Source organism: Lepisma saccharinum, chromosome 12 (genome assembly GCF_977018435.1).
Source record: "Lepisma saccharinum chromosome 12, izLepSacc3.1, whole genome shotgun sequence".
Classification (NCBI taxonomy): Eukaryota; Metazoa; Arthropoda; class Insecta; order Zygentoma; family Lepismatidae; genus Lepisma; species Lepisma saccharinum.
In genome coordinates this window covers 47,526,594-47,548,662 of record NC_139240.1, presented here as the reverse complement: position 1 = coordinate 47,548,662, position 22,069 = coordinate 47,526,594, and the positions used below count along the sequence as shown (strand labels likewise).

Here is a 22,069-nt window from a genome sequence, read left to right as displayed (position 1 = left end):
GGCATTTTCACTTGTCGAAAATGCACCCAATAATAAAATAAATGAGGTAACTTATTGTTTTATTGTAATTTTATGTTCTTCTTTTCATTTGTAGTAAGCTTAAATGTTTCTATCTAACATTTGAATGCACAAAAACTAACAAAAGTTATAAAACGCAAACAACTAAGAAAGGTGCTAAAATGTTCCAAACGTTTTAACTTGCTTATTAGTCTTTACATGTTTAACTGTAATGATTATTAAAACCATGTAATTGTATAAAATAAAATTTAAAAGTTGTAAAAACTAATTTTACATTGTATTTTCATTGACGTATACCATTTCAAAACAGAAACATATAACTTATGTTTATATTATATTAACTTCATGTGCTTTTAATATGGCCCAATGTCAGACTTACGTTCATGTGCTTGTTTTTTATATTCATATTCACGAACGAAACTTGTAATTTTATTATGCAACATAATACTTTATACATAACTTTTGATTGAGAATTTGATTATCATATGCTGTTTATATACTGTATTTTTTCGCACAATACTTCATGGGAGTTTAATATCTGCACACATGCTCACCCATATAGGTACACACAAAGGTATTTTTTTTAAAAGTTGGTTACACATTGTATAAAATGTAACACTAGCCACAGTAATGCAGTATGAAGTAGCACACATATGTTTACAGGTATAAGTAAAAATATTAAATATATATAATATACTAATACTGATTAAATAAAACGGTGGCAAGTACCAGGATTAATGTGCCACTATTATTATTATCATTATTATTATTATTATTATTATTATTATTATTATTACTGTTAGTAGTAGTAGTAAAGACGTTATTATCCTCGTAAATGACTCAAAAAAGTGGGTAGAAGTAGGTGCTAAAGCATTTGTATTGCAACAAGTTATTTTAAATATTTTTTTCAATACGTTGAATTTCACATTAGCTAATAATAGAAAACAAGTACAAAAATTGTGTTTTTAAAAGACAGAAAATGCATGGTAAATGCATTCCGATTATAATAATTTTTGTACATATGACACGTATAATTTTCATGTTCTACATATGTTTTACACATATGCAACATGGATCGACGTAAAATAAGAAAATACAAATCCAACATGTCAACACTAAATTGTGTACATGTTCAAAGTTTCTTTAATACACATAATATGTACGGCATTCTACATAATCAATCCATCTACCTCATAACAAACGAACAGCAAAAATGATATAAATTGTCTCTTAAATGTGCGCGCTCTTTTTCCTCCAAACAAGTGTTCATGCATTTAAGACAAAACTGTTTAACAGCAACAATCTGAAGTACATGTTTGGTCTTACTTCTCCCTCTAGTAATTTACAATGCATTACAGAAAGAATAGCATTGCGAGCGAAGCTAGAAAGAAAACTTTTAGATCCAAATGATTGCAAACTAAAAAACAAGTAATGATTTAATAGGCCGCCATGGCATTATCTCTTTAACAACCTTTATCATCTAGCTGCGGCTCTGAACTTGATGAGGCAAAAAAAATAATAAGACAATTATGTACAGCTCACCACTCACGAGAAGATCCCCAAACGAGGGGAGACGGGGAGTGAAGGGAAGGACCGGTCCATTTGCACATTTTAGGGGTAGCAGAAAGCCTTCCGCTACGGCTTTTCGAAGTGCGTGGGAGTTGATTTGCGTCAATAACGCAGAGCGTGTGTCCTCAGCAACAGTTTGCTGCTTTTCCTTCAGTGGCCAGAATACTTTTGTATTGCTTATCCTGTGAATTATTTGGACTGTATTTCAAAGAATTTTAAAAAGTATGTACGGCAACGATTTTAGGGTTACCAGATGACAAACTTTAAAAAAGAAGTCATTTTTAGATTGCAAAATGTTGTTAACATTAAACGAAGATACACGTTTTGTGCTTACTGGTGTTTTGGTGGGTTTATAGATCACAAAATAATTTTACGCCGTTTCCATATAACTAATAATAGGCCTCATTGTAGGCAAATGTCTGAATATTCTAATATTTATTCACTATGCTCCTAATATAATATTATACTCTAGTGAAGCTTTGTTTCTTACTTTAAAAGAATAACATAAATTGACATTCTGCCTCGGAGTTTTTTTCTTCCAGGCCTAAAGTCAGGAAACCGTTTTTGTAAGACGTCACTAAAAACACATTTGCATTTTGGCATGGTTCAGATCGCTGATCGACAGAATTTCACTTCTCCACTGCCATGTAACAACTAAGAGTACGGCAGTTAAAAAATACTGTTTATTTCTTAATTCTGTCATGAAACTCAAATCAAAGTAAGCCGCGGCGAATTGCATATTCTTACTTATTGTCAGAAACTTGCTGCTCACCAAGAGTCGCGGTAGATGTCACAAATGCTTTGGAATCAAAACCTCACGCGGCTCGGCGGTGACAACAGAAGAGACGCAAAGGTCCAACAATTTTTCTTTTTTGCAAGAAAAGTTTATTTTCTTTGCGCTTGCAACTGAGAGTGTTGTGTTTCTTTACTTTCAAATTGAAAACGGAAACAATATTATTATATTATATTATTGTTTACAAATAACATTTTGTTACTAATCTTGAAGTTAAGCAGCTGTCTATACCAAAAAAATAGGATATTTCCAATTTTTTCTAAAAACCCGCCCAGAGCATTTTTAGTACCCGAAAAACAGGATTTGTCCGGGTAAAAGTGAACTTCTGGTAACCCTAAACGACTTGCGTCGCTGCACCGGTTACAGCGAGCCCACATGTGTTTTTCACTCAGGGTGCAAACCCCCAACCCTAATAGTGGAGTCGCCTGCTGCTACGACACTTCACTTCCGTCAGGGATCTTCTCCTGAGCGGTCAGCTGTACTGCGAACGAAGCGAGCAAGAAAGTTTTACGAAATGTATTTACGTATTAACGTAAATGTGGTTACGCCACTGGGTAACCGATACATGAACAACAGACGCCGACAATGGAAGTTAAAAAGTTGTTTACATTCGCGTGGAAAACAAAGACACGTACCTAATTTTTCGATGGATTGATTCACTCAAGAACTACGAAGACTACAGTACCTCCATCCTTCATCTTCTATACTCGCACATAATCATAATATACCATGCGTTTTCATTACTAACTGTGTGTTTGGAAAAAGAAATACTGTGGTAGACAAAAATGCCTATTTCAGAGTAGAATCCTGCGTAATTTCCCACAGAGCCCTTGAATAATTTATGAAATTTCCATCACACAAACAATATTTTGTTACAAAATGAAATCGTGTTGAAAGTTATACATTGGGCCCGTTATGGGGGGGGGGGGAGCAAACGATAATTGGGTGGGCCCGGGACCCTCTGACCTCCCCGGTTTCGGCGCTCCTGGTTGTTCGCAGTTAATCGTAGATTCAGTCCTAAATTAGCCTATCTGAACGCAAAGCTAACCCGTGCTCTCAACTTTAAACGTTTCTATTTTAAGTTTGAAAAAATGATTCAACCAAATTTGTTACACTTTTCCACAACGCTGACAGCGATCCAGCAATTGGAACATGTTAATTGTGCATTACTTTAGACATGAAATGTGGTTTCGACCGTTTGACATCAAATTATAACAGCACCGGCACACGCATAGTAACAACAAACGTGCCGAAATATCTGCATGTCACTAATTGGTAGGAATTTGTCTCGAGAGAGTAAACAAGAATTTTTAATTACGACAATTACACAAATTGCATTGGAAAGCGAGAGGGAGGTTGTGGACGTGCAAAAAAAGGGTAATTGTTATAAATTCCGGCGCCTGTCGCGCCGTAGGGAACTGTTATTGATTTCATTTGTCCTTGCTTTAAAACTGGAACTCAGTTGTACAGGTTCTACCAAAGCTGTACACAGAGTTCAATTGGATGTGAGAGATGTTGGGCATGTGAGGTTTTAAACAATATTCTGGAACTGATAACGATGATTGGGTGCTAAAACGTAGGGGGGGGGGGGCAAGTTCAGTTTACTTTCTCTTGGTAGAGAAGACTTAGCAATAAGATGCCATAGTCGCGATGCAAAGGTGGCAAAATATTGCTCGCCCCCCACCCTCTAAATCACCGCCCCTGTCTGAAACATATACAGAGCATTCTATGACATTCGCTACGAGACTCTGCGGCAAGCTGCCCGGCATCAGCGCTTGTCTTTCCCGGTGAACGGGTCAGCGACAGTCGCTAGACTCGGCTATTAAAATTACAGTTTTCATATCGTGTACTAACCTTGGCTACAGAAGGTGTTGAAAATGATGTCCCTCTGCTGCAACACATTCCTGGCATATCCAAAGGAAATTGGCATTTACACGTGCAAGTTCGTCTACTGTAATTATCCCGATTTCTCGTACAATACCCTCTTTTAACTCACGGATGGTGTGCGGATTGTCTTTGTATACTTTATTTCCCCATTTTTCTTTCCACTTTTATTCAGAACTGACCCTGTTACTCTAAACTTTTTTACGAGGTTCAATATAGTGGTCCTATGTGGAACGGGAACACCAGGAAATTTCGTTGCAAAACGGCGTCGCACTTCTCCACAATTCCTCTTTCCGAAGTAACACTTGACAAGATAAATCCTTTGTTGTAATGTAAACTTTTGTGGTGCCATATTAAGCCACAATCTTCAACACAGGGACACGACACAACACAACTTCCGAGGGAGGATTATACTGGCGTCAGTCTGCAACGTCAACAGGAGGGGAAAGAGAACGAAGGCAGGGAGAGCGAAAAAAACAGACTAGCAAGCGACTGCCGGGGATCCGTTCACCGGGAAAGACAAGCGCTGATGCCGGGCCGCTTGCGGCCGAGTCTCGTAGAGAAAGTCAGGGAATGCTCTGTAGTATTCACATTTATAAAATATTTAATCCTGTTGATTATGCTTTGTCGTATATTGTGCCAAGTCAAAGATGAGTTCTGAAAGAGAAATTCTCTCACTAAACTCACGGTCATGAAAATAGGCGCCTGGCCAGAATTGCGCTGTTGCCACATATAAGACAAGCAAAGCGAGAGCGGGACAAAAGTCGCTGGTTCCCGCGCACTGTGTGGCAACATCAACCGGGCTGCGTTGCCTAGTTCGAGCGTCAGACAGACCTCTCTCCGGGGTACTTTTGTGTTATTCCTGACCTTTCGAGCAAATACTGTCAGTTTGTATCGCATTAATTACAAAGACCAACTCTAGAATGAGATCTGTCTTTCTCTTAAACCTCCTACACAAGGGGTTGTGCTTCGACGTGGCAACAGCGCGAACTTCTGCCACCTGCCTAATTTCATTCATGTCGGTGCGTTTATACGGGGTGAGCATAAAGTCTTTCTCTGATTATGAATATTTATGTCTCAACTTCCACGGTAGATAGGCAAATAAAACCTATGGCAATAAGTAGTGCAATACATCAAGTTTTTTTTCCATTTCTTTGTTTTTTCTGATTTCTTCTTCTCTTGTGTTTTAGATAGCGTAATTTAGATGAAGCGACGTTTCACATATCCGGAAAAGTAACAGACATAATGTCCGGATATGAGGGTCGGAGAATCCACGTGTCGTGTTACAGCACATAAGGGACAGCCCGAAAGTGAATGTTTGGTGTGGCTTAATGCACAACAAAATTATTGACCCGTTCTTTTTCATTGAGCCTACCATTACGTCAACAGTTTACCTGGACATGTTGAAACTTTACGTTGCGCCTCAGTTACAGGAATTTCAACCATGGGTAGTGTTTCAACAAGATGGTGCACCGCCACACTGGGAGTTAACTGTTCACCAGTCCTTGCATGACACCTTTCCAGACAGATGAATAGGTAGAGACGGTCCCATATCATGGCCAACGCGTTCGCCGGACATAACCCCTCTTGACATTTTTTTATGGGGTTACGTTAAGGACACAGTGTTTAGTTCACCAGTTCCTGGTATGCAAACTCTTCAGACAGGAATATGGGATGCTATAGAGACGGTGACGGAAGAAATGTTGACAAAGACATGGAGAGAAATTATGTATCGCCTACACGTTCTAAGGGCAACAAAGGGAGCACATGTCGAAGTGGACTTATAACAAAACATTATGAGTTAAGCTACCATTTCCAACAAACCGCATATCTGTATCTAGCATAGTTCTTTAGCAATAAAAGTTTGTAATCAGGGAAAGACTTTATGCTCACCCTGTATATCTCTCTAGCGGGTTGGCATGGTGGCCACACTTCTCAGTTAACTTTGTCTTTTGGAGATATTTACGGTACAGTAACTAGTAGTTTTCTAGAAGTAGTTTACGACTGATTTACACAAATATTCATCCCTCTATGGGACAATAGGGCGTGTAAGGGTTATTCTGAAAAGTCAACCTCATTTCCATGTAGTACACCACGGTAACTGAAATGTTTCAGGCCAACGAGGCTCTGGCGGCTTGTCCCACGGCCATTATAATCCTCCCTTACGTGTGCTGAGTACCACTTTTACAAGTAGTCAGAACGTTTGTGCGACCTGTCATGCCGCTACGGTGTGAAACGTTGCTTTTGATTTGGTTGGTCCCAAAGAGACATGTGTCGCTTCGGTTTGAAAGCTGTCTAAGCATTACTCTGACTCTAAAGGAGATTTCACACTGAAGCTACAAGCGGCAGTTGAGGCTCAGACCGAAGCGACAAGCGGCATAGGCTCTTTCGGTCCGTAAGCATTCACCGCGCATGCTCGAGCAACAGATCAAAGCAACACCCTGCCCCAGGCCTGTATCCAAAGGTTATGCGTTTTTTGTGTGCAATGACGTGTTAGCGTTAAAGTGAATGCATCGCTTGAATGTGAAGCCACGTGAAACGACGGAACGACAGTGTTGCAATGTACAACACTGTCAGGCTGCATTGACTACCGAGAGTTCGCTTTCAAGCGCACGTGTCACTTGTCGCGTGTCGCTTCGTTATGAAAACTCCATTAGTGTATGTTTTCATGTGAGCCACACTTTTTATCGTCTTATTTCTTTTAGCCTGACCTAAATGAATTATTTTTACTAAAATCTTCCAACTATTCTCTGTTATTTAATTCATGCCATCTTCTTACCTGACATTGCATCTTCCACAATTTTCTCCCGCCAAAAACCTTCCTCAACCTTGCAAATTCAAAATTCCACTGTCCTGGATTATTAAGAATAATTTAAGCTACATATTTCCAGCCCAATAATGATACAAATATGGAGATGAAAACAATTATATGTGTGTTTACATATTTCAGGTAAATGTCTTTGTAAAGAAAAGAATAGGGTTTACTTACGTGTTAGTTCAAGGCCTCCTACTAGAGGGCAGGACAGTTCTACTGTGCTTCCCGCTTCAGTTGGTGGCCAGCAAAGAAAGTCATCCCACGTGGCGTTACAGTAAACACCTGCAAAAATATGCAATAATACATTACAGTACACATGCAACAATAGCCTAGATAATACATGTTACATAAATACACTCACTTATATTTCTAATATGTTCCTATCTATAAACAGAACAAAATCATGTCTATTTCATGGAATTTAAGTATGTTATTTGCACGGTAACTATAAACTTTCCCATCTTTTGTCTTAGTCACCTTTCAGTAGCAGAAGAGCCTAAACATAATGAAAAATCACATTTAGTGATAAAAACGGGGATGGCTAAAGGGCGGGGGGGGGGGGGGCTCCAAACCAGGGTCCTGATTAGCGCCAGAAACTTATTTCTGATTACATAAGCGTGTCTATTTGTTTGAGGAAGCTGCCCCGGCGCCCACCCAGCGTCGAATAACATGGGTACCTGGGGGAAACCCTGCGGGGGGGGGGTAAAGGCTGTCAGGGGCGTGATGCTGATCACATCACCCCCACTCACGACCGGATCAAGAAAGTGTGGGGCGTTACCCCCACACCCCCTGTACGCCTTCATGGCGTGGTGCTATGCGCAGGGGAGCACTTTACCTTTTTTATTTTTGAGTCCACTTGATGCACAGGCTGGATCTACAGTTTAAAGTGGTATCCGAAATATTATGTGCCTCCACCGGTCTAATTGTTTTAAAAACAGTTGTATTTATTGTTGACAAGCAGTGGCGGCTATTAGAGGGCGTGACTCTTTCGCCCCCACCCAGTTTTGGAAATTTATCTGCAGAGGGAAAGTAAACTGTCCTTTCCCCCAGTTTTCACACCTTGACCCACCCCTCCAGTTTTGTAGACAATAATTAATTGAAGTTACTGCTACTTAACATAATAGGTATATTGCAAAATCATGTATCAATTTAAGCTAGGATATTACTTTCGAGTCATATATGAAGGTATTAAATAAACAAACATACCTGTTTTTTTTTAAGAGGAGCATTTAAAGTATTGTAAAAATAAGGGTATTATTTTTCATCATTAAAACAGTAATTAGTCAGGTTTTTCTTTGTATTGGAGGAAGATTGAAACTAGGACGACTAGGGCAAAAATATAGGGAAGGAGCAGGGTGGAGAGTAAGGGCCGCCAGACATCCATCTCGCCCTGGTGATTTTTTTTTCTTGAACCGTCCCTGAAAGGAAGAACAAAACTTTTCGCCTTTGAGGGTTGCAAGACAAACTATCAGGTGAAGAATTTCACTTCGTTCCCGCCCTAGTAGGGCTCTGTCCTTAATTAACGAAAATTAGCCCACACTAATATGAATTTACGGTGGACTCTTGAACTAACAACCCTTCCAAATATCAATTTCAATTTTGCAAAGTAAAGACTGCAACGTTCGTAAGGACACGAAACAACGGCAACCAAAGGTGCAGGGCGAACTGTGCGCCAATGGCCGCCGCTGTTGCATTACCCATTATTGCTACTCACATTTGTCGGGAGTATGAGAACTCTTATACACTCAGGGCTTGCGGGGTGAAAACATGGGAAACTCGATTACTAAACATTGCATAACTATTTATTTAAATAAAGGCCCGTTGAACATACTTTAGTCAAAACTTGCTTACAATTATCGTAATTTACAAAGTCCAAATTACAATAAAAATTCCTTTGCGTAAAACTACACTCGTTTACAACGGCAGAATGAGAAAAACTTGCATATACCAAAATTAATACAATTCTTAAACAATTTAATATTATTAAAATGTGCCCCTTATTAATCCTAAAGTTCCTTTACCTTGGTGCTATTAACTTTTAATCGGGTGCCAATGACATTGACACTAAAATTTACTTATCCTGATTATAGTCATGGCCTTCGTTAAAGAATATATCTCTCTCAGAGCGAGGAGTAGGGGTGGGCATATATATATATATAAACCAAAAGAGAAACGTTCTGGCACTTTCACTTTCAGTATATACATACTGGTACGAACTTACGTTCGGGTGCCTTCCCACGGTACGCGATGACAACACCGGGGGTCGAACCAGTCGGTATGACAAGAGACTCCTCACAGCACGAAGCCGGGATCGAATCTGGTTCGATTACCTACCGCTCAGTTAAAGACTTAGGGACGAGCCAACTAAGGCTCGGGTACCTTGTTCCTCAGCACGAGGCTGGGGTCGAACCAAGGTTCGGATACCTCTCCTCAGTCTTAACCGGGTTCAGACCGGGCTGTAGGGGCTGGAGGTGGACCTCTCAGCCTAAGCTGAGGAGCCAGCCCTCGATGTGCTCCAGTCAGTGTCCACAAACCAACTGATACTAGGGTCACAATCAGGCTTCTTTTATAGCATTGGGAGCCCCGATCGCAGCGTAAGCATGTGGCGATTCTAGGAACTACTTAGATTTACTATGGTTGCGCTGAACAGCTGCGCACAGTAATAACTATTAGCGAGGCGTCTCTAGTGGCATACATATGAACTCGGTGCTTAAGATATATTGAATACAGCCAAAATTACCAACTTAGGGTATTAATTAACATACAGATCAGAAGTCCCATTACTAAATCAACTAATGAAAATACAACCTTAATAATTTATAAAGATACAATCCAGGCTGACAGCCGGGGACGTTACAAGACGTAATGCTTGAACTTCAGTAAAAATTCATTTTCATTAGTCAACATGCATTTGAAGTTTCTTGTCGGTCGTAAATAAATCCCTAACTGAAAACACACTTTCTCTATTCATATTTCGCAAACTTGTGGTTGCTAGAGCTCTCGCCACGAAAACACCTACAGTGTTGTCAATAAGTAGTGTAGTTACAGTATCCGAGAGCCATAATTCTTTAATCGCGTAGCATCAATTACGACTATCAATATGACTTATTTTCCAGTGATAATGATCTTGTTGCACGCGTTCATCACCATAGTTTATAGTTTCTGTAATCTCGTCTTGCAAGAAGTCTTTACGTCTAAATTCCATTTCTTTGCTTATACCTTCTTCCTGTCCTTAAGTTGTGACGTTCCCTTTGGTGTGGGACACAGAATTACTACGTCACGGTAGTTACCCAATCTCCCTGTGCGGCAGAGTTATGAGACTCTCCTTAATGTTATTGCTCCACCGAGCATTCTTAAGGCTTGCAATTAGTTGCTCCAGATATCAGAATTGGGTTGCTTTTTTTTTTTTTTTTTTTTTTAGAAAAGCTGATTGTATTTAAGAGCGTTTTTGAACTTTGTGTGTAAAATGTATATTAAAAATTTATATTATGTTTTTATAATGTATGCTGGGCATAAACAGCAACTTGTAAAGTTGTAAGTCAAATAAAACTTTGTTGAGTTGAGTTGAGATTGCAAATAGAAAAAAAAACTAGATTATTGACATTGAACAAGTTCAATAAAATCATATTAGTTTAAACATTCACTGCAAAATAACAAGTATACTCACAAATGCAATCACATTACAATAAGGTCCGACTTTTCTTTGATAACAGTGTTTTTCACAAAATTCACATCTCGCGCAACTCAACTTACTTTTCGTCTTTTCACGCACTATTGTCCTGGCAACTGATTCAATAAAAGATTATACACTTCTAGAAACGTCTAGAAACCGGAAATGATTTCCACTCCGTTATCACTTTTAATCACACATAAATTCAAAAAACCTATAAATTTGATAACACCAAAGAGCGTATATAACAAGAGGCCTCAATTATCGAAAACCCCATATATCGAAGCGTATCACGTGCGCAGTCCTGCCCCTTTCGGTAAAGTGCCAAACTACTTCCAGTAGTACGCGGGAGGCTGCTATTGATTGACTCGAAACTTTTAAATGTGATTGGCTGATACCTTTTCTTTTTCAAAATGGCGCCTACAGGAGAGTCAGGTCACGATCAGCGGCCACTGGTGGTTCTGAATTAGGGAAAGGGCTAATAGAAAGATGGAGTAATAGAGAAAATTAGATCAATAGTTATACATAGTACTTATTAGAAAATGGCTTTAGTGTGTTTTTGTTAGAAATAAAATTTTCTAATATACGTATGTGTAACTATTGATCTAAATATCTATATTATCCCATTTTCTTCCTTCCAGCCCTTCACCTAATTTAGAGTCACCAGCCGCCGCTGGTCACGATGTAGCTACTGCAAAAGGACAGCTGTAATTACGTCGATTATTAACAGGTGCGTCAGTTTGACAATTTACGCTTTATGTTTTGGTGCTCAAAACCTGTTTCAAAAAATATCTCGAAACGTACATCGTACACCCGACGACAAAGAAAACAGTAGGCAAATTCAATCTTTATTTTTATTCAGTTTGTTTTCCACACCACAACGATAATGAAATGAAAACAAAATATCAACATTTAGAGGTTGCCACCTGCTTCGAATCAACAGAATCACATTCCTTTAAACAACACAGGACGTGGAAGCATACTATTATCTTTGCCGTTGGCTCTTCAATAAATAGAAGCTCCGGGCGGGAGCGAGGTTAAGAACATTTTAAATTTTATGTAACATTAGAAAGTGAAATCTACCTTAATTTTTGAAATTACGAATTGATGAAAGGCGATATAGATACAATTTTATCCTGCATTCGAAATTTACTGCAAGTTCGTAAAGAATTATCATAGTTCGTATGTAATTGCTACTTAATTGCTGTATAATAACAACTTACTGTCCATATGCAAGACAATTTTGTAAAAGTTTACGTACAGGAGGAGGGGCCTCCCCGATGGCGCAGTGGTAGCGTCGCCGCCTTGTAATCAAGGGGGCCCCGGGTTCGATACCCGGTGGAGGCACATAGTGGTTCGGATCCCACTTTAAACTGTAGGTCCACTCCCGATTAGCCTTACTGTGCATAAAGTGGACTTAAAACACTAATACAATCAATCAACGTACAGGAGGATGAGGAAAGAGCTGTAACATGGCCATATACAGGGTCGTGCAAACTTCAGTTTACAACGCCGGGGAGGTGAATCGCCAAGTGAAATGAAGACGAAAATGTAAATGGAATTTTGTCGAATGACGCACCGTGTCAGAGCTAGAGGATGCCGAAATCGTGTTAAAATGGACTTCACACCTCCATATGCCGACAAATACATAATACTCATAAAGAAGATGCGGAACGATATCCCCAAAGAAAACACACCTGGGCTAGGGAATGATGCACAAATTGCGTGTCGAAAATGAATGCGGCAGGGATTCCCCAGAAGAAGTGAGGGATTCCCAGGAATATGTCCGACATGGAACGCAGGTATCGAATGGGGGTACAAAGAGAAATGACGGAGGTCACAGCACATGAAGAACATTTCGCCAGGACGTGTCCGAAAAGCAGTAAACTTGCTGGTGTGGTAAGCATGCACAGATATATTGAATTTTCATTTGCCGAGAAATTTCTGTAAGATTGAGGCTGACAGAGGACAAGAAACCACTTCTCCTCACTGGTGCAAGTGTGTGTGGAGGAGGCGTCATCTTTAAAATGTCAAAAATGGCGTTTTGAAGCTTACTTGATTAGTGTTGCAACCTTGAGATCGTTTTGTAAAGAACAGTTGATACCTCATGTAAATTTGAGCTGTATACAGTCTGCCCTACAATTTTTATTGGAGTATTGAGGTTTTTCATTTGACTCTTGTAACACATACCACAAAATTTATAACTCCTATGAACAATAAGCATAGGAGCTTTGGGCGTCGAAATACAGGGTGCTCGGAAATTCCCCTTACAAACTCCTAGGGCTAGTAGAGGGGACTGAGTAGACAATATTTGGAATAGGAACCCATGTCCGGAAACGTCCAGTTTCCGTGCTACAACCATCACAATGTGTCGGATGTGCCTCTGTTGGTATGCAACCGGGTAGGCAGTACATGACGTCAGAAGATCACCTGATGGAACATGACGTCTACCCTGCCGCGGTATCCTGCCTGGAGCCCCATTCACGTGCCTGTTTGTGAATAACCCGAGGTGGTCCAACCGCGTGGCCCACACGATCGCCAGATTTAACGCCATTGGACTATTTCTTGTGGCGTCGTATGAAGAGTATGGTGTACAAGACTCCTGTAGAGACAGAGGGGTCGCTGCACAAGAGATTGACGGGGCACCAGGTGTGATGGAGCGAGTGCACCGGAACATAATTCGTCAGTACTATGTGTGCAACGACGTTGGTGGTCTTCACATCGAGCCACTGTTGTAGTTGAGCAGTGCCGTATGTGACATATCCAATGCAGAAGACAGAAACAAATTGTTCCGTTCCACTGTCGACACAAGTGTTATTGTGATCAATGAATAGTACGTTTCTTTTTTGTTCCCTTGACATTGTTAACAAATAAATTTGTTTGTATTATGTACTGAGTCACACGTCATTCAATTCTGTACCTTACGTAACACCTCATTTGACATGGTTGTAATAAATGATTACACTTTATTTTATCAGGTGATCTTCTGACGTCATGTACTGACTACCCGGTTGCATACCAACACAGGCACATCCGACACATTGTCTTGGTTGTAGCACGGAAACTGTACTTTTCCGGACATGGGTTCCTATTCCAAATATTGTCTACTCAGTCCCCTCTATTAGCCCTAGGAGTTTGTAAGGGGAATTTCCGAGCACCCTGTATAAACTCTGTGGATAGTGACAATGAAGGAATCCTCCTGATGAGACTGTCGTCTGTATGTTTAGTCATATACACAAATGACTACAGATGTGACATGCATCGGTCACTTACTCATTTGGGGATTTTGTTCCCTCCCGTATAGGTGAAGCATAGGAAGACTATCAACTAATGATTGATTTCGTTCTGATGTCTCTGTTCCTATTTGTAAAGCTAGATCATTGCCAAAATCTATATTAATTTTCTCAACATCAATGCCACCATCTTCGATTATCACAAGTGTGTTAAACCCTTCAACACCAACCTCTTCTCCACCCCCCCCCCCCAACCCCGAAATACCGAATAAATCCGTCAACTGCACGACCACACCTTATTTCATTGTGTAACAGCTCGCACTCGCGTCTAATGTGTAAATAACAGACCCGGTTCCGTATCTCGGCTTCTCTTCCTGCGATAATCGTGATCTTCCTACGTGCACATCTCTCCCCTCTCCATCCTATGGTCCATAGCATATCAAATTGTGCCACACGTCTTTTCAAATGTTCGACGCAACTGGCCTTCTTCAAATATCACCGACAACCATATACCCTTCGTAGTAAATTTGTGTGTGTGTCTTTAGTTGTATTGTCTAATATGTTTGTGTTCGTCTTGTGTAGTAAATGTGCTGTCTAATGTGTTTGTGTTTGTCTTATGTAGTAGTTCCTCCATTCATATTGGGGGTTAGGCGTACAGCTGACAACTCTACACTGTAAAAAAAAATGTCAAGAAACAGCAATATAAGACCATGGATGTTCCCAAGGTAAAATATTCCGGAGGTAAAATAGTCCCCCGTTCGGATCTCCGGGTGGGGACTACTTTGGGAGGTCCCTGGACTAAGGATAAGATCTACTTTAGGAATAAGGATATTAAATTAGGCACCTGGAATGTTCTGAGCCTTTACCGGCCTGGGGCATTTCAGTGTACAGTTAATGAGATAGTTAGGTATAAATTAGATGTAGTAGCTGTCCAGGAAGTTAGGTGGCCAGGAGAAGGGAATTGTAAAAATAAAAATTATACTTTTTTCTATGGTGGTACTGAAAATCATAATTTTGGAACAGGCTTTTTCATAAATAATAGAATTATCTCGTCTCTTAAAACAGTAGAATTTATTAATGATAGGATATCATATGCAGTTTTAGAGGGTAGGTGGTGTAAAATTATTTTAATAAATATACATGCACCAACGGAAGATAAAGATGTTAATACTAAAGATATTTTTATACAGAGTTAGAACAGGTCTTTGATAAATTTTCTCAGTATGATATGAAAATTCTGTTAGGTGACTGTAATGCACAGATTGGCAAAGAAGAGACATTTAAACCCACGATTGGAAAAGGAAGTCTTCATGAATTAAGAAATGATAATGATATAAGATTGATTACTTTTGCAACCTCAAAGAATTTAATTGTGAAAAGTACCACTTTTAAACATAAAGATATCCATAAATATACCTGGTCTTCCCCAGATGGTAAAACTCATAATCAGATAAATCATATTCTCATTGATAAGAGAAGGCATACTAGTATAATTGACGTTCGTACACATAGAGGTGCTGACTGTGCCAGTGACCATTATTTAGTAATTGCTAAATTAAGAGAAAGACTCTCAGTGATAAATCATAAGCAACAAAATCTAAAAGTTCTAAAATTTGATACAGGAAAGTTTCCTGATGAAAGAATTAAGAAAGATTACCTAATTAAACTGTCAAATAGATTTGATGTTTTGCAGGATTTAAATGATGATGAAAATATAAATGAGACAGACGTAAATAAGAATTGGGAGCACATACGTAATGCAATAGAATCAGCAGCTAAAGAAAGTATAGGATACCATAAACCGAGAAAAAGTAAGCCATGGTTTGATAATGAATATCATAATCTAATAGAAATAAGAAATCAGGCTAGACTTAGGTGGTTAAATAACTCTGATGATACAAATCTAAGCAATTATAATAGAATAAAGCGAGAAGTTAACCGTACGTTTAGAAGTAAAAAAAGAGATTACTTGAAGAGCAAAATTAACGAAATTGAAACAAACAGCAAAAATAAAAATATCAGAGATTTATATAAAGGTGTAAATGAGTTTAGAAAGGGGTGGCAACCTAAAGTAAACTTGATAAAAGATAAAGACTGTGATTTTCTAGCTGACCCAAACGATATTCTAAATAGATGGAAGAACTACTTTAATGACCTTTTAAATGTCCATGTAGGAGATAAATCAGAAGTAAATGAAGTCCACACAGCAGAACCTTTAGTTCCGGAACCTAACTTGACTGAAGTTAAAGATGCTATTAAAAGGCTAAAGAATAACAAAGCACCTGGCATTGATTTAATACCAGCTGAGTTAATTAAATATGGTGGAAATTCATTAATATGTCAAATTCATAAATTAATTTGTTTAATATGGAATAAAGAAGAAATCCCTCAACAGTGGAAAGAATCCATAATTGTTCCTGTGTTTAAAAAAGGTGATAAAATGAACTGCAATAATTAATGGAATTTCTCTACTCTCAACAACATATAAAATATTATCTAACATTCTTTTAACAAGACTAACCCCATATGCTAATGAAATTATAGGTGATTATCAATGTGAATTTAAACGTAACAGATCAACTACAGATCAAATTTTTCACATCAGACAGACACTTGAAAAAAGTGAGAATATAATCAAAATGTCCATCAGCTATTCATTGATTTCAAAAAAACATATGATTCGGTCAAAAGAGATAAATTATATAATATATTAGTAGAGTTTGGAATACCTAAGAAGCTTGTTAGTATGATAAAAATATGCACCAGTGAAACAGAAAGTAAAATTCGTGTGGGTATTAATATGTCTGACAAATTTACAATTCATGATGGGTTAAAATAAGGAGATGCATTATCTCCATTGCTCTTTAATTTTGCCGTAGAATATGCTGTTAGGAAGGTAAAAGAAACTAAAGAAGGACTAAAATTAAATGGTGTGACTCAGTTGTTAGCATATGCAGATGATGTAGACTTACTGCAAGATGATGTGAATACAATTAAGAATAATGCTAAAATATTTTTCAAAACTGCTAAAGAGATAGGTTTGGAAGTTAACAAAGAGAAAACTAAATATATGCTTACAGGCCGAAACCAAGTGTTAGGTAATAATCAAAATCTAATTATTGATAACAACTCGTTTGAACCAGTTTCCAAATTCAAATACTTAGGAGTAATATTAACAAATGAAAATTATATTAAAGAGGAAATAAAAAGTAGGCTTAATTCAGGAAATGCATGTTACTTCTCTCTTCATAAACTTTTGTCTTCTCGTTTAATATCTAAGAAACTAAAAGTTAAAATATACAAAACCGTAATTTTGCCTGTAGTATTATATGGGTGTGAAACTTGGTCCCTTACATTGAAAGAGGAACATAAATTGAGAGTATTTGAAAATAAGATCCTTAGGAAAATCTTTGGACCTAAAAGGGATGAGGAGACAGGTGAGTGGAGAAGGTTACATAATTTAGAACTACATAATTTGTATTCATGTCCAGATATTATTAGAATGATTAAATCAAGAAGACTTAGGTGGGCAGGTCATGTGGCACGAATGGGAGAGGAAAGAAGAGTTTACAGGATTCTTGTTGGGAAACCAGATGATAAGAGACCTGTAGGAAGACCAAGACGAAAATGGAGGGACAACGTTGAGATGGACCTAAAGGAAATCTGTAGGGATGGAAAAGAGTATATAGAACTTGCTCAAGATAGGGACAGATGGAAGACCTGTGTTGCTGCAGCCATGAACCTTCGGCTTTAAGAAGGCTAGGGAGTTAGTTAGTTAGTAAATTTCAACTGTTCTCTTACAAGGAAGAAGATTAGGCTTTTATATTCTCTTCACGTATATGAAATAATGGCAACTATATATATATTCCAGTATATTCTCATGCACCTCTGAGTGATTAAAATTAACTACAAGGCACAATGTTATAATAGGGAATGATTCTCCACAACCGAATGTTTTATAACTTTGTTCAAACGTTGTTTAAAACCTCCTGTGCACCAAAACACACGATTTTAACTCGGCAAGCCATAACATGCACTGAGCTTTTTCCTGCACCGACGCCATCTTGTGATCACATGATCATCTGCACACACGTCATTCAGCAGTGTGGGCAGAACAAAATTTTAATTTTTTCCTGTGTGTGAAAAAAACAATATTTCGTTGTAATAAACGCATTACTTTGAAGTTATAGCTTTTTAGAATCCTGCACGACTTTTAATACATGCTGTATTTGTTGTTATTTAATATTGACGTGCCTGTTAAGGTTAGTAGCGGAGATAACGATGAGAATGGAGAAATAACAGAATGTCAATGTCTTGAGCGGTACTGTAATGATGTTGATGGCCACCTATTCTCGCTAGTGGGCGTGTCCTATGGTGGTATGAGGAATGTGGACCGTCCTAGGCCAACGTTGCCAAGTATAATTATGCCTATGAGGGCTTCGGTGTTCAGTGTTACTTATCCAAGAACTATTCATTTTTCCCCATGTATGTTTTTCGAGCTATATTTCCTTACCTTGGTTACTTTTAATTCGCTCTGTAGTGAAAAGTGTGGACTGACAGTAGGTTTGGCATCAGTGGTGCCTCTGACACCCATTTGTTCCTCCGGCGAGCAGCGTTTGGATCCTTGAGACACGAAAGTAAACGATGTCAGCCGAGCACAACCGAAGCGAGTCGTTACTTCCCAACCGTCCGTATAGAACTGAGAATCTACTGTGACAAGTTATTGATCTCAATGCGGGCAGCAGTAGAAAAAAAAGGATACATGAATGAAGATTGGGGGGAAGGGGTAGATCCTTGTGAAATTATTGCGTTGTCATCACCAATATTTTCCGATGAGAATGGTATTGGTTATTGGAATGTAGCGCTCACGATGGGGGGAGGGGGGATTCGGATATTGTTCCGTAACCGCAGCTCCAATAAAATCGGAAAACTCAAGATGTTTCATCTTCTCTCCATCCCATATTGGAGAACGCCGCCCGCACTCCTCTCTCCCGGTATTCAATTTTGTGCAAAGTGAGCCTCATTTACAGCTGAATACATTAACACAAGGGTTCCCCAGTGGAGTTCCTACGAAATTAAATCCCAAGGAAAAAAAAAGGTATCACGTCTCGCTGAACCGGAATATTTGTCACGCGTGTTAAGAGAAACATCTTCGAAATTGCTTCTGGGATTTTGAAGCCTCAGTTGCACTTTTATCCTGACACACGCGCCGTGGTAGCGTTGTTGCCTTGTAATCAAGGGGTCCCGGGTTCGATACCCGGTGGAGGCACAAGTGGTTCGGATCCCACTTTAATCTGTAGGTCCAGTCCCGATTAGTCTTACTGTGCATTAAGTGGACTTAAAACAACAAATCAATCAATTATCCTGACACACGTTGTGAATCAGGCTTCAGTGCATGAAGAGACTAACTTCTGATCGCAAGCCCAACTGCTGGCTGACCTACATAGCTCCATCTGCCAACGAATCGTCTTCACGTGTGTGTGGCTCTATGAGTGTCAACAACATCAGTTGCGAAGTAAAAGCTGTAGGTGCAACATCGCTCTCCCGTTGCAGCGTTGCCAAGCGGGCGTCTATTTTTGTCAGTATCGTATCAGACCTCAAAAGAATGTAAGGAACCTTACAGGTTCGGGATCTTACCACTGAGGTGAAGCGGTAGATCATAAGCACTCGCTCTGCTGCAGCCTTCATCTGCGAAGGTACCTAGATTAACTTAACCTACACGACCTTTCAAATGAATGACAACTCACACATTTTCAGGTTAAAAAATGGCCTAAGACGGCATTGGCAATGTTGGCATATGAGAGAAAAGCATATTACCTGTCTCGTTCTCGAAGAGATGATCAATAAGAGTTTCAAAGTTAACTCTCACACACACACACTGTTGTTAGTCTCTTAAAACTGTCTCTTAACTTCTCTCCCGAACAAACCTTTGAACTGACGTTAACTTTCCATCAGGGGCGGCGCCAGGAGGGCGCGAGAGGGTCTTCCGCACCCCCTTCAGCACCCCCTACGTTCAATTGAAGACACTAACCCTTCGAATCATAGTATGTCATGTCGTCATATCGAGCATCGAATGTTAGGTACTGAAGTAAGACCGTTATTATTGTATGCAACAGGCAAGAAGCACTGAAAGAGGTGCCGATATGCATACTTTCATCTTTCGTCAGCATTGTTGCTATGAATTTTTTCTTCCTTTGTTTCTTCAAGTTGTCTGCTTGTGGTTTCGATAATTACCTACAGATTAATGTGAGTTATATATTTCCTTTATTTTCTTTTGCATTGTTGATAGACGGTTTATTTTCCGCATATTTGTTCTTCCTCACACTGGAGCGAAAATTTCAGCTGCTTTCAAGATATCACCAAGTTACTGACCAAGTCGTGCTCGGGAAATTATTTGAAGGGCTTGGGTGTAAAACATGATAAGTGATATTTTGGTTATCTTTGTGTTACAAAGTAAAATGTTCCATCCTTCAATTTTCGAGTGAAATTGTCATGTCATACAATTTGCATTGGACTCAGTGAAGCCTTCAGAAATTGGTGAACACAACACGAAAACAATTTTATCTACAGTATAGCTTCTAATAACCTTTTCAAATTGTCACTTACCATGTTTTACACCCGAGCTTTTCATTTAACGCGAGTTGTAAAGTGAAGGGTAGTTTTCTTGTTAATAAGTTCTGTGTATTTTTTTTCAAAAACCGTTAGAAAGAGGCCCATTGTTCACGAAGAAATTTTACAGTTGGTTGTTGGGATAGTGCGGCATAAGGGATTTTAACGAAGACGAAGTTGCTGTGCACTTCGCGTTTTGTCCTGAAGTGGCAGACGGAATGTACAATGTACTATATACCTCCATTGATTATATTGAAAAGGTTAAAAAATTGTGTTGACAAGGAGAATTTCATTCTTATTTCACTACATAGTTCAATAAGACTGCAACGTTTATCTGAATGTTTACACTGTACGACCACTTTCTTGGAGTATAAGACTTAATACATACGATCATGTAAGTCCAGGGGGAAGGCAAGGGGGTCACAGCCTGCTTGGAAAATGTATGTCAATATAAAGTTATTATATTTCACGCTTACAATTTTATTTAAGTCAGTAATTTTTGTAAATCAGTACCGACGATTAGGGGTGCAGTTGCCCCCGCACTATGCTAAACTGTCCTTGCCCCCCCCACCCGTTGTCACCTTGCTTCCTAGTTTTGAAAGGTTGCATGCGTGTTTCAGGGTTTTCCTTATTTTCAGCATCGCACCCCCTAAATTTCATTCCGCACCCCCTCAGCACACCTTGATGATTAATCCTGGCGCCGCCGTTGCTTTCCATAATAAAGATCGACTGTCTTCCAAACAAAACCTGTCTGGTTCTCTTTCAGACCCCCGCTCGACTCTCTTTTAGAGATCACAAACGCCATCCCAAATCCAAAATCCACAACTATCGTCTCAAACTCCAAAAACCCAGACTGTGTTCCCCAAACCAAATCAAAAATGCACAACTATCGTCTCAAACACCTAAGCCCCGACTGTGTTCCCCAAACCAAACCGACTGTCTTCCCAAATCCAAAATCCACAACTATCGTCTCAAACTCCAAAACCCCGACTGTGTTCCCCAAACCAAACCGACTGTCTTCCCAAATCCAAAATCCACAACCATCGTCTCAAACTCCAAAAACCCCGACTATTTTCCCCAAACCAAACCGACTGTCTTCCAAATCCAAAATCCACAGCTATCGTCTCAAACTCCAAAAACCCCGACTGTGTTACCCAAAACAAACCGACTGTCTTCCCAAATCCAAAATCCACAACTATCGTCTCAAACTTCAAAAACCCGACTGTGTTCCCCAAACCAAACCGACTGTCTTCCCAAATCCAAAATCCACAACTATCGTCTCAAACTCCAAAAATCCCGACTGTGTTCCCCAAACCAAACAGACTGTCTTCCCAAATCCAAGAGCCACAACCATCGTCTCAAACTCCAAAAACCCCGACTATTTTCCCCAAACCAAACCGACTGTCTTCCCAAATCCAAAATCCACAACCATTGTCTCAAACTCCAAAACATCCGACTGTGTTCCTCAAACCAAACCG

At 39.3% G+C, this 22,069-nt stretch overlaps 1 protein-coding gene across 1 annotated transcript in view; it reads right to left on the bottom strand.

Annotated features, from left to right (window-relative positions):
- Nucleotides 1-22,069, bottom strand: part of LOC145996465 (PDF receptor-like) — a 327,859-nt gene that overhangs the window by 194,998 nt on the left and 110,792 nt on the right. The window contains exon 3 of the mRNA XM_083132955.1: nucleotides 7,254-7,361. Within this exon, the coding sequence (XP_082989081.1) occupies nucleotides 7,254-7,361 (108 nt within the window). The remainder of the gene's footprint in view (nucleotides 1-7,253; nucleotides 7,362-22,069) is intronic.